Source organism: Ctenopharyngodon idella, chromosome 19, assembly GCF_019924925.1.
Source record: "Ctenopharyngodon idella isolate HZGC_01 chromosome 19, HZGC01, whole genome shotgun sequence".
NCBI lineage: Eukaryota > Metazoa > Chordata > Actinopteri > Cypriniformes > Xenocyprididae > Ctenopharyngodon > Ctenopharyngodon idella.
In genome coordinates, this window is record NC_067238.1 from 29,286,098 (window position 1) to 29,300,628 (window position 14,531).

The following is a 14,531-nucleotide window of genomic DNA, read 5'->3' on the forward strand; positions in this document are numbered from 1 at the left end:
GCGACATAAGTTTTGGCCAGGCTGTCATACAAAGAAATTATGAACACATGCAAAAACAAGAGAGACTAAATATTAATAACTGATTATGCTGTAGTCAATGCATGCTTTTTCCTGTGAGCTTTTTGATTTTATATGCATTTTTTTGCATTGTAAAATAAAACCTGTAGCTGAAGTTTTTGCCAAATAAATACCTTAACCAAGTTTAGTGTTTTGTTCTTCCCTTATATTTAAAATATTTTAAAAATGTAAAATATTTCCTTATATTTTGATGGTTTAATCAAACTTGTAGGGTCATTAAAAGAAATAAAGGCAGAACAGCTGATCATATAGCTGGACCGGTGACCTCATGCACTATAATGCATCCTCTTGTCAAAGCTGTAAAGGGCATGTCAGCTCCTGTTGTAAAGTAAATTGCAAGATTTCCATAAATGTGTGTTAAATTGTGTAATCAAGATCAGTTGCCAGGATATATCCAAACTCCTGATATTATGGAGTATTATAAGCACAGAAATTCCCCCAGTTCTAAACAATGTTATTTTATGTTTATGTGGGTTTTTTCACTTTATTTTTCTATTTTTCAACTTTATTGAAGCTAATCCAGCAGTTGATGTGTAGTTGCCTGAATTATAAATGTAGTTGTCCGACTGACCAGCAGGTGGTGAGGGAAGTACCTCTGAAATGACCTCTGTGTACAGCTACAGAAATAAAGAAAGAGAGGTACAGCGGTGTGAGACAGATAACATAATGATCCGTACTGAATTAACTTACAGGAAACGTGTGGCAAGGAACGATAAGTTTGACAAGCAGTCAAAAATCAGGAAAGGAGTCTAACCTAAAGTAGCTCTGTGTTTGTGTGTGTGTGTGTGTGTTGTGTCTGGATGTGTGGGAGGGATAAAGAGGGACAGAAAGTAAAAGAAGGAGGGAAAAGCAGGAGGGGTGGGTCGGAGTGCTTGTCCGGGCTCTATATAGAGAGGGAAAATCCAAGCGTTACTAGAGGCCAGACAGGAGGCAGAAGAGAGTGAGTATTCAGTACTTTGACCTGTAGCTGAAACAGACCTGCTCACATTTTGTTCACTGGATATAACCAGAACAAGGATTATATTTCACCAAACAAGGTGGGGGATTTTTTCTTCTCTCCAGCTATTTAAATCCCGTGCTTTCTGTGTAATCTCCTCCTTCCCTTTCTAATGCAAGTGTGCCAGACAGGTGCGTAGTTAAGAGCAGCAGACAGAGTGTACAACTCTATCCAACAATCATTATTCTCTTTACATGTAGCAAGGATGTTGTTTCATAAAGTAAAAGTAGTTAAAGTTATACAATTAAACACATTTCTAGTCATTTGACTTCAACTATTATTATTGATTCTAGAATATTCTACATCACTCTTCAACCTTAAAGCCTTGCCTTTATCATTTTTTTGTTAGTATTTGTTAGTGTTTAGTAGCATATTGATGTGTTTATGTACTTTATTATGATTCTTACATTGCAAAGCCTTAAAATAATCATTATTGATATACAAAGCCATATACTTTCACATATAATTTCAATAATTGCTTACACATTATTTCAATGGTCCACTTTTGACATTCTAACTATAAGTAACTTTGCAACTGCATGTCAACTAACTCTTATTAGAGTATTAGTAGACTGTTAGGGTTAGTAGAATAAGTAGAATAAGAATCTAGTCAGTTGGGAGCATCAAAATAAAGTGTTAACAGATATTAAGCAGGCAGTCTACTAATACTCTAATGACTGCTAGTTGACATGTAGTTGCTTATAGTTAGTAGAATGTCTAAAATGGACCATCGAAATAAAGTGTATCGCAAATACCCCTTACAGGTATCTGCATTCAGTAATACATGTAAATCAGAAGTATGTGGCGTCTGATTCAAGCTACAATGGAAGCGTTAAACTCCTTTGACAGCTCATGAATCATGTCATAGCTGATATGCATGGAAACTGCTAGAAAGTCTCCTCCATCTGCTATCTGTCTGTTATTTAATACTGTATATGGAAGATTTTTGACCTGCTCTCAAAGTCCGCACTGTAAAAAAGAATTGTTAGTTTAACTTAAAAAAGTAAGTTATTTTAAGTTCATTGAAATTAAAAAATGGAATTAATACAGTGAAGGGGATTGGTTTAATCAACAGATATTATGTTATCTGAACCACATTAATTATCTAAGTTGATTTGACAAAAGAAAAAAATGTTGTGATGACAAATCATTAAAATATATTTTTTGTCACTCTCACAATCATAATGGAATATTTTAAATATCAACCTTAAATGTAACATTTAACTTTTATAAATGGAGCTAGTCAAGCTTAAATTTTTATAGGTAAACGTAATGTAAAAATCCAGCAGACAAGACTGCTTAGTCTGCTCTGTATGTGAGTTTGGAGATATGACTATAATACTACATTCTGTTTATCAGCTCATTGGTTGACTGGTGTGATCAAAAGCACTGATGTAAGTCTTGGTGAAATGAGTGCTCTGTGTAGCAGCAGCGTCCTACGGGCTGTTTGTGATGTAAAAGTCAACACGTCTCTACACGCTACCCTCCCGTTGTGAGGAAACAGGCGAGCATGGGGCAGCTTTCAAAAGCCAAAATATCCACATCACTGTAGATACATCATCACGGATGTTTACCAGAGTGATCGCCATGACGACGGGGTCAAGGGTGCATTTGTTTCACTCAATGAGAGTGTCTTTGAAATGCTACTGCGACACTGCTGCCATATGTTTCAGTGTGTGTTGAGGCTGAGCTCTGGTCAGCTAAAGGCACAGTCATGCAGAAAACTGCACAGCAGTGGACTTTGTTTCAGGGGCTGCTCTTTGTCCGTATGGGGGACATTGTGCCTGGTGGGCTGATTGGGTAATTAATGATGCTTTTTCTGTAATTTGCTCGCCGCCTCCTCGTCTTTGTTAAGGCTCTGCTCTTTTTAACCTGAGACCACAATGGCAGCTTGAGCGCAATTATGTGTGATCTCAAGACATTGTTCTGAGGGAGGAGGATCAGTGAACGTGATGAGGAGTAATTTAATCAATTAAATGAGGAAGAGGAGGAAGGCCGCCCCAAAAGGCTTTTTAAAAAAAGGCTAAAGTCATTTGTTATATTTCTGAAAGAAGTCTATTTTGCTCACCAAGGCTGCATACGGTAGAAACAGTAATATTGTGAAATATTATTACAATTTAAAACAACTGTTTTCTATATTAATACATTTTAAAATGTCATTTATTCTGAATTTTCAGCATCATTACTCCAGTCTTCAGTGTCACATGATCCTTCAGAAATCAAGTAATATTTATATTACAAATTATTTCTGTTTCAAATAAATGCTGTTCATTGAATTTTTCATCATCAAAGAATTCTGACAAAATATAGTTTCCAAAAAAATATTAACAGTTTTCAGCAGTAATAATTGAGTAGCAAATCAGCATATGATAATGATTTCTGAAGGATCATGTGATCATGTAATGAAAATTCAGCTTTGACATCACAGAAATAAATTACATTTTAAAATATTTTTAAAATAGAAAACAGTTATTTTAAATGAATAATATTTTACATTATCCATCCATCCACCCATCCATCTATCTATCCATCCATCCATCTATCATGATATGTAATGCATTTTTAAAGGAACACTCCACTTTTTTTGAAAATAGGCTCATTTTCCAACTCCCCTAGAGTTAAACAGTTGAGTTTCCATATCGGCCTAGAAAATCGCAACTTTTCATTTTCCGTCGGTCTTAGTACACGATGTAACTACAGAAGAGTCAAGTTTTAAATAGGAAAAATATTGAAACTCTTTGGTAATTTTTAAGCAAGATGCTAACGGTCTAATCAGATTCAATGAACTATGCTAAGCTATGCTAAAAGTGGTACCGCCAGACCCGGAGATCGGCTGAATGGATTCGAAAACGGTAAAACTCAACTGTTTAACTCTAGGGGAGTTGGAAAATGAGCCTATTTTCAAAAAAAAGTGGAGTGTTCCTTTAAATAATATAATATATAATATACAAATACATATGCTTGTGGTGCCCATTTTGTGTATAAATAAACATAAAAATGTGCTTCTTGATATCAAAAAGGACAACTTCATTAAGACAGCCTTACCCTGTTTGTGCGACTGCCTTGGTTTTGACTACAGGAAGTTGCTATTTCCTTAACAATGATAAGTTTTGGCTGCATTAGTTTGATAGTGATTATTTCCACCATGTCAGCTTCTTTGTCCTTTCTTGCCCTATGAAGATAAATGGGTCCACTTTCCTTTTTAAACCAGATGTTTTTAAAGTGACATACATCTCAAACTGACATTTTAGTACAAGCACATCTTACTAAACAAGAGTGAAAAGTTATAGTAGCCACCATTTTATAGTTTAATCCTCATTTCTCCAAAATAAATGAACCAGGTAACTTAACGGATTGGCGTAATGAATGCAAAATATCAATTATTTTTTGCACAATAAATAAGAAATTACACACAGCTTTGGAACATGTTGAATCAAATATGAAGCGCATTTCTAGATTTCTGTTTAAATGTAAACACTCCAAGTGGATTATATAATGTTTTTGTTAATTAATGGGTTTTTATAAGTTTTCACAGACATTTTTTGTTCTGTACTGCTCAGTATGTGATCCGTGGCGGTGCCAAGTATCTTGACGTGATAACTCTGCTGCAAATATCTGTTTACGCATAACTCAAATATTATAAACATGACGAAATGTCTCAAGAGAGATCAAATAGACAATGCTCTCCATGAAAAGGAGGAGTTTAGCGTAAGACTATATTTACATAGCAGTAGTCACTGCTGTGAGTCTTTCCTACAGTAACTTCCTACAGTAACGTCTACAGTAACTTGTGGCCTGAGTCACATGACTGCACCCTTCCGCACACCTCAACATATGGATCATCCAAGTAGAAGTTTTTCCTCAGAAATGGCTCAAGATATCTATCGCTGTGCTGTTATTGTGTTTGCAGCATGAGTGCATTATTAAAATAAGAACAAAAGGAACGTCTGTTTATCAGTGTTGTTTATATTGCAGATTGTTGGCTCAGTCTGCTTCAGGAAAGTGGGAAACAAATGATCGCATTGCTCTGCCTAACACTCCGTCAATGTTCTGTTTTCAGTATCTTTGCTCAAATGTTATTTCTGCTATTTTTGCAGCATGATGGAGCATAATGTTGCTTTGAATTCAATTCTGATTTGAAAGTTGACCCTAATGGCTGATGTTTTGCTGTATTGATTTCTTTATGGCAGATAAGCAATGTTGAAGCTCTTGATGCTGGCTGCCATTGCAGCGCCCCTCCTGCTGTCGGAAGGAGGAATGTCGGTGAGGACTCAGTCCCGCACTAAGAGAGAACTGGCCATCCCGTTGCACCTCAGGGGGATCCGGGACCCCTATGGCTCCTACTGCCAGAGGAGAGGAGGCTGCTGCCCCGGCAGAAATGACCAGTGCACTGTGCCTTACCTGGACACCATCTGTTACTGTGACCTGTTCTGCAACCGCACCGTGTCCGACTGTTGTCCTGACTTCTGGAGCCACTGCATGGGAACAAATCCTCCATTCCCTCCCAGTAAGCTGAATGACAGTGTACATTCTGAAGACTGTGCTGTTTGTTCTTTTCCATGCAGCAAAGAATGGGGACTGAGACTTTCAAACTTCAAAAAGAAATAAGCATGTCGACTGCCTATGCCCGTGTATAGCTTCCAGTTCTTCCATAGCAGTTACTACTCACATGGTAGGAGCTTGGGATGTTCCCAAAGCTGAATACTATGTTCAGTAAGAAAATGACACATTCTACGGAGCCCCTTAAGGGACATGGTGATGGAAAAATATTTTGCGTTCTATCGCAATTATATAGTTGAGTAATTCTATATAATTTGCAGGCATCAAGGAGCTGCTATCAATAGGTGGGGTATTGAAATTGCTTTTCAATGTTCGCTCACTTTTTACTTTCACTTTCCTTTTTGCGATCACGTGTGTATAGGGAGCGGTGGTACTGAACGCACGTTTTACAAGATATTTGTCAATGATGCTCAGGATCTTTTGCACACCAAATCCTCTGACATCATCCTGTCAGCAATCTCTCCTTACTGTCTTCACGTGATAAGTAAAATCTGATGTACAGTAATGAAATTGACTGCAAGCCTAACCATGTCCCTTTAGGGGCTCCGTAGAATGCGTTATTCCTTTCACGTGCCTTTCTGAATTCAGATTTAAAGGATTAGTTCACTTTAAAAGAAAATTACCCCAAGATTTACTCATCCTCAAGCCATCCTGTATATGACTTTCTTCTTTCTGATGAACACAATCTGAGTTATATTAATAAATATTCTGATGCGTCCAAGCTTTTTAATGGCAGTGAATGGGGCCAATGAGTTTAAAGCTCAAGAAAGTGCATCCATCCATTATAAATGTACTCCACAGGGGGTTAATAAAGGTCTTCTGAAGTGAAGCGATGCGTTTGTATAAGAAAAAAGTGTACTTGACGGAAGGCAGAAGCTTCAAACTCGTTGCCCTCATTCACTGCCATTATAAAGCTTGGACGCATCAGGATATTTATTAATATAACTCCGATTGTGTGCATCAGAAAGAAGAAAGTCATGAGGGTGAGTAAATTATTTTAAAGTGAACTAATCCTTGAAGTTTTGGGAATATCTCTAATAGCAAAGTCATATTTCTAATAACTGTCAATCACAACTTATTATATTATTATATAGTGACACTGTATAAAAACTCCTCCTAATTCAACTTAAAAACTTAAGTTTAGTTGCTGCCTTAAATTTTTAAGTATAATCAAATTGGCCTTAAGTCGTTTTAACTCACTTTTAAAGATCATGTATACTTAAAAAGTTAAAATTGAAATATACGCTTTTTTAACGCTATCACTAACATTAAGACTAACATTTATAAGACAGTTCATGTCAGATTTTATTTCTGATTTTATATGTTATTTTTAAATGTGAGTTTCCCCATTCAGACAGACCTTGTGTGCCAGAAATACGGCCTGAAGACATTGCAAAAAGTGAGTGAAGTGACTTTTTTTTAAAAGCGATTTTGGTAGAAATTGATAACCGGACCAATCTAATTCATGAGCAAAACATTCACACCACTACTGTGAACTAGATTTTGACTCTAAAGAATCATTTGTTTATGAATCAGTCTTTGCTGCTTCTCTCATGAGCATATCCAGGGCCAATATCAAGATCTTCCCGGCAATAACTAATTTAATTTTCAGTATGATCCTTAAACAAAGCTATCATATCGACTCCTAAAGATTTGAAATATGGTGCATGAGCCATACAGACTACTTGTGTTATACTTTTTTGCCGCTTTTTTTTTTTTTGTCATTTTGACAACCCCAGTGAGAAGAAACAATGACAATGATTTTTAAGTGAACTATACCTTTAAAGTTCAATAATGTTTTAGTTTCCTCAGTGACAAAACACATACAATCGTGTTCTTCTATAGAAAGAATATGATATATCAGATTAGTCATGCAGATCAAAATGGGAAGCCAAATCAAATCCATTGGTATGCATAGGGAACAATTATGGCCAATGTTTGAAGTCTACACTGTTAAGAAAAAGTTAGTTATTTTCTAGAAACATGATGGAAAACCAAGTCCACATTCTTCTCTGTTAATGTTTTCCTGCCGTTTTTGTTTCATGTTCCTCACTGTGGTAGTGTAGTGCCACTGAGGTGATAAATACTCAGTCATGAGCCTAATAATGGGAAGAGAGCAGTGACGGCAATGAGCAATGAATGGAGGTCAGGAGAAAGAATGCCTGTAATGTACGAGGAGGGAAGGGGAGGAAAGGGTGACTGTGGGCAGGGAGGGATCAGAACAGGTATGTGTGTGATGTGTGTTTGCTAAAGGAGGGACAGTCATGTCTATAGGGCAGGTATGACTTCACGGATCACAGCTCAGCATTACTCAGACTGAGAGTGTTGCTAAATCTCAGTAAACGTTTTCTCTGAAAAGCCACTTTCATTTACAGTAAAAAATAACATCTGATAGTTCACACTTCCTATTCTTTCAAGAACTTTAAGCAGTTAGCTAAAGCTTAACTTTTTAAAATGACATTAAAGGGGTAGTTCACCCAAAAAATTATTCCATGATTTACTCACCCTCAAGCCATCCTAGGTGTATATGACTTTCTTCTTTCTGTTGAACACAATCGGAGATATATTAATAAATATTCCAGGCTTTATAATGGGAGTGAACGGTATACCCAAGATTTTGAAGCCCAAAAAAGTGCATCACCCGCTAGAAATTTTACGTTTCCAGAACATTCTCAGAACGTCCCCAATGGCGTTAAGGACGGTGCCTAGTAACGTTCCCAGTATGTTCAGAGACGGTCACGATGTGGAGTTCTTTTAAGGGTTGGGAGACGTTATTTGGTGGACCTTTTCAGGACGTTCTGGGAATGTTTAAGGGACTATTACTATAGAACGTTCTGGTAACCTTCCAAATGTCCTCTTTGTAATGTTCTTGCACGACCATAAAATAACCAAAATAGAACGTCCCCCTAAACTCATATCGGGAACGATATTAAATGACCAACAGAGGACCATGTGGGAACATTCTATTAATGTCCCAAATGTCCTCTTTGTAACGTTCTTTTTTTGACCATAAAATAACCAAAATGGAAAGTCTCCCTAAAGTCATATAAGGAACCTTAAACTGCAGCACTTTCATTACCAAAAGAGGACGTTCTAGGAACGTCCCGAATGTTCTGTAAAGGTTCAGAATTTTCTTCACCTTTAGAGAACTTTTAGGGAACGTTGCGCAAGGTCCTGAGAACGTCACCTTCTACGTGGGTCCATCCATCATTAAAGTAATCCAAACGGCTCCGGGGGTTATTAAAGGATTAGTTCACTTTCAAATAAAAATTAGCCCAAGCTTTACTCACCCTCAAGCCATCCTAGGTGTATACGACTTTCTTTTTTCTGTTGAACACAATCAGAGAAATATTAATAAATATCCTGATGCATCCGAGCTTTATAATGGCAGTGAAGACCAATGAGTATGAGCTGAGGAAAGTGTCTCCATCCTCATCCATCCATCATAAACGTACTCCACACAGCTCCGGGGGGTTAATAAAGTACTTCTGAAGCGAAGCGATGCATTTGTGTAAAAAATATATCCATATTTAACAAGATATAAAGTAAAATATCTAGCTTCTGCCAGACCGCCTTCTGTATTCTACTTAGGAAGAAAGTGTAAACTGGCGTCGCTTCAGTTAAGCTTTTTCCATAAGTTGAATAGGGAAGGTGTAGGACGTACAGCGTAAGCTTTTTGAACTGCGAGAGTTTTACACTTTCTTCATAACTTGAATACGGAAGGCGGTCTGGCGGAAGCTGGATATTTTACTTCATAACTTGTTAAATATGGATTTTGTTTTTACACAAACACATCGTTTCACTTCAGAAGGACGGATGTGGATGGAAGCACTTTCTTCAGCTCATACTCGTTGGTATCGCTCACTGCCATTATAAAGCTTGGATGCGTCAGGATATTTCTTAATATAACTCTGATTGTGTTCATACACCTAGGATGGCTTGAGGGTGAGTAAAGCTTGGGGTAATTTTCATTTGATAGTGAACTAATCCTTCTGAAGTTAAGTGATGCATTTTTGTAATAAAAATATCCATATTTATAACTTTATAAACTTGTAATCACTAGCTTCCGGTAACGGCCATCCGCACGTTCACGAGCAGCAGCATGTCTTACTTGCTTACAGCAGCGTGTTGTGTGAAAAAACCTTTCATCATTCAAGACAAGGTTACAGCCTTGCTTCAAGATGATTTTAATTGACTTTGAGATTGTCTGTTTCTGTCAAAAATGTGATGTTGCCGTCCGGCATATGCATACGCTCCTCTTAAGTGTATACTTACTTATTGTAGTTTGATAGTTGTACTTGGTGTATTAGGAGGAGAGGAAAGATGGCCTGCCCACTTCCAGCCAGACAATGCGGCAATCTCTGATTAAGCTTGTCAAGGCATGATGACAGCAGAGTCTCTGGGAAAGCAAAGGAAACATTCCACTGCGGGCACTACAGTCTACATCAGACAAATGAAAGAACAAACTTTTAATCCAAATGTTTAGTTGTTAGCCACTGTTCTTCCTCTAATCTCCTGCAGACTGATTCATAATCATTGTTGTTTGTTGATTTCAGGTTCTTGTGAAAGGAACGGCCACAGGTTTCACTCAGGAGCAACTTACAAAGAGAACTGTAATTTATGGTGAGTTTGAAATCTAGTCAAAATTAAATGCATATCATCCTTTCTCTCTGTCTCTCTCTGTTTCTTTCCTTCTTTCTTTCTCCAAGCCAGTATTTTTGTAGTACAGACAACAGCCTTTTCAAGGGCACTCTGGATGTCTCAATCCAAGGCCATTGTTGCCTACAACAACACACATGTTGGCAGGATTTATCCAGAGACGAGAGAGTCTTGACCAGTTTTCAGAGGGCAGGACAGTCGGACCCCTCAGGTCCTGAAAAGATTACACACATTCCTCCCAGAAATCAATACATGTGCTTCACCTTCAGTGCCCTTGTGATCCAGACAGTGTGAACAGTACAAACACACCGCAGGATCATGTACAGCACATATACGTCCACAATATTTACCGCGTGTCTCTCTCCCTTTACATAAGACCCCTCGCTAATAGGATTAGCTCTCCTCGCAGAATCTAATCCGTCGCACCAGCCATATTCGAAGCACATTCCCTTGCACTGTTTGAGGAGTCAGTGGACACATAATCCTTGGTTAGTGACCAATATGTGGGAATACATCATTATGTTTGCTATAGAATGAACATTAGTAAACAATCCGCCTTGGCTGTAAAATAACCCTTCTGTTTATTGGTGATAGATTGTTTGTTTTGCATGAAGAGGCAGTGATTCGCACTGAAGCTGACTGACTGAGCTCTTCATGTGTGCTACAAAACCTGCTGAGATATGCTGTGAAAATTATAGATAATTGGTGAACGATTCCACACATCTCTCCAGTACAAGTCAACAAGCTGCTTAAATTTAAAACACTAGCTTGTCAGCTTCCCATACATGCTATGCTATGCTATGCTAAAATAAAATAAAATAATGAAATGACAAAATTAAATAAAATCAAATAACAAAATAAAATAAAATAATAAAATAAAATAAAAAATGAAATGACAAAATAAAATAACAAAATAAAAAATTAAATTAAATGTAAATAAATAAAATAAAATAACAAAATAAAATAAAATAAATCACAAAATTAAATAAAATTAAATAACAAAATAAAAAAAAAATAAAAAAATGAAATGACAAAATAAAATAAAATAACAAAATAAAAAATAAATTAAATCGAATCAAATAACAAAATAAAATAAAATTAAATTAAATTTAAAGACACATTGTGACTACACTGTAAAAAAATATTTTTCGAAGTTGGAAATAAAACAGATTATTGGAGTACATTTTACAAGAAAAAAATATTTCAGTCTTTTAAATCAATGTGTTACTTGCCATTTCTTTGTAATTATTTGTAAAATTTACTAGTAATTTCCAAGTGAAATTAAAAGTATTTTATTTTCAGTGTATAAAATCACAATTATGAAAAATAAGGTCACATTTGTAAGAAATAAAATCACAATTATGAGAATCTTTTACCTTATTGGTGGATGGTATCCACTTTATTTTTAAGCAATGAATGTTGTCATCCACTTCCAGTTATTTCATATGCTTCTTGATACTGCATTTTTTACCATAATATTTTAATGCATTGTCAGTACACAAAGATTACTGCACTTTGTTATTTTTATAGTTATTCACCTATAGTGCCTAAAGAATCAGAAGTCTTGCAAAATAAGATAGATAGTATTTATTGACTTAAAAGCGTCTTACCTTCCATGTCATAAAGTGCTGTTTCACTATTTTGCCTTGTTCGTGAGAAACTACTGATGGTTAGACAAAATAAGAAAGCAGGAATTCCTTACCCCAATGCCAAAGCTTTTTCACACAGCAGTGATATGGGTATTGTCTCTGGGAATATGTGGTGTCGTCTCCAGTATTGTTTGTTTTTGGTGTGGGGTGAAGTTTACCTGTTTCTGTGTACAATGTTGGGGGTAACGCATTAAAAGTAACTTGAGTTATGTAATCAGATTACTTTTCATATTAAAGTAATGAGTAAAGCAATGCATTACTTGTAAATTAACAAAATATCAACAAAATATTTTGTTTTCCCATTTATTGACCTCTACTGTACAGGCATGAATTTGCATTTCCTTCAGCTTATTCATTTCACTTTGGTGTGAAAGGGGCTTTACATTTGCCAAAAATTGAGCTTTTGTTTTTGTTATTAAAAAACAAACAAGCAAGCCCAGCCCAGGTGAGAAAAAGTAACGTAACGCATTACTTTCCATTTAAAGTAACTAATTAACACAATTAGTTACTTTTTTTTTTTAAAGTAATGCAACATTGTAACACATTACCTTTAAAAGTAACTCTCCGACACTGTCTGTATATATTGCAACATAAATATGGGAGCCGTCAATCCTTGCGATTGATAAAACATAATCTTTGTAAAATTTGACGTAATTTTGAGTTAATAATTGTACCTTGATGTTTTAACAGTTTTACTGGGCAACAAGACAAGCAAACCTTTTTTTTTTTTTTTTTTTTGCCATGAAGGAATTTTAATGTGAGGATTTTTACAGCCTCAGCATGTAAAAAAGTACACTGAAATGCTCATGTTTTGTGTTTTGTCAGCAGATGTGTTTTTTGTTTGTATGTCTGACTCAGTGTGTTGTTGATGCGATATGATTTTATCTGGTAGTTTGCTGTGACGGTGCTTTTTGTGATCACACCAACCACAAGATTGGCACCTCTTGGCATTGCCTTGTTATCTCCCCACTTTTCAGTTCTTATTTTATCAGGATCTTTTTCACATTCTCCTGCATATAGTGATTTGCTTCCTGTGGGTGGCAGAGATTGATGAAATATTGGCTGCTGTCCCAGTGAAGTTGGTGTTCTCTCTGCTTCACATCGACCTCTGTAATCCTGAGATTTCCTGAGTTCAAGCCTCACTGGACTGGGCCGTAGGTTTAGCGTGTAGCTGCCGCAGACCCAGCGGCTCCTGTAGGATCTGCACCTCAGTCAGTGATGTTGCCACTATCAGTGTAAATGTTAGCCAAAAGTATTGCAATCGTTGTAGTTACTAGAGTTATGAGAGGAATGTAAAATATATTAATAATTTGTCAGTAATCCAAAGGCTTTTATCCAAGGCAACCTGCAGCTCACAACCTCACCAATTTTTGTACATTTTTTTTTAAAACTTGCGCATAGTTTTTCAGGTACTGTAGCTTTGCAGGTATGTTTCTTCTTGGATCATACCAGCTGTTGTTAGACTCCTTGTGCATACAAAAATCTCACTGGATTATTACAATTAATGGAAAAAGGAACATTTGGAAATTTAAAGTTCGTATGTAGTCAATAATTTTATCCGTTAAAACTAATCTTTGATCACCAAAATTACATTTTTAAACGTTTTTTCCTGTAAAAAAAAAAAAAAAAAAGAAAAAAAAGTAACTCTACACCCTTGCCTTATTTAATATACACGGATCTATGAATATGATAATTAGCCCCTTTTTACAACGTCGGACACATAACGGTAATTAATGTGATTAGCGTTTTGCTTGACTATGTTATCAAACAGCTAATAATGTGTTGCTAATGTTACACAAACCATATTCACATTCACGAATCAGACAGCTGCCTTCTCACAATCAGTATCCTTAGAAACGCTTTGACCAACTCAGAACGTCAGTGGAGAAAGGCATATAGTTAATCATAACGTCGTAATATACATCATTCACCCGCCATATTCCTAAATCTACCCGATGTTTCATATCAACAGAAAAATATACCGGGATAACCTTCTTTTGAGACTCCATTGCACAGTCAGTTAATGATATGCTAAAGCGCGCCGGAACGTTGACGTGATTGGTTACAAGGTAGTCAGAAACACCATCGATTTCAAACCGCGGGTTTGATATTGTCTTTAAGGTGCAATATGTAGAAATTGTGAGGAGTCGCCTGTCAATTGCGTCATACCCGCGTTACCCACGGTCTGCCTCGTTTCCGGTTTTATTTTGTAGAAACCGTGGAAACACCAAAGACACTTTAATATTTGCGTTTCAATAGACAAGGGAAAAACTGTTTTGATATATTTATAGACAGAAAATGAATTATTGTTATATAGCTCAACACGTTTAGTCTTATTGTTTAAATCTAATTTTCTTGATTTTTTTGCGAGTACCATGCTTTACCATGCCTCAGAGAAAAACACTATTTTGTGAAGTAGCTAACATAGCATAATCAGATGCAGCTTTATTTTTAGTAACAGTAATACAGAATTTTCTCCATCATACAATTTGTTTTAATATTAATTGCATGCCATTCATCAACACAAGCCATCCAGCCTTTAATATGATATTCTAAAATCGATCTATCTTACTGCAGTGTGTAACAAG

At 36.3% G+C, this 14,531-nt stretch overlaps 1 protein-coding gene across 2 annotated transcripts in view; it reads left to right on the forward strand.

Moving 5' to 3' along the window:
- Nucleotides 1-921: 921 nt before the first annotated feature.
- tinagl1 (tubulointerstitial nephritis antigen-like 1) overlaps nt 922-14,531 on the forward strand; it is a 35,631-nt gene continuing 22,021 nt past the window's right edge. The window contains exons 1-4 of one of the 2 annotated variants that reach the window (XM_051872546.1): nt 922-1,115; nt 5,266-5,582; nt 6,990-7,034; nt 10,192-10,258. In XM_051872546.1, coding sequence (XP_051728506.1) covers nt 5,273-5,582; nt 6,990-7,034; nt 10,192-10,258 — 422 coding nt within the window. In that variant the 5' untranslated portion in view covers nt 922-1,115; nt 5,266-5,272. The remainder of the gene's footprint in view (nt 1,116-5,265; nt 5,583-6,989; nt 7,035-10,191; nt 10,259-14,531) is intronic. The other variant, XM_051872547.1, reaches the window with a different exon arrangement.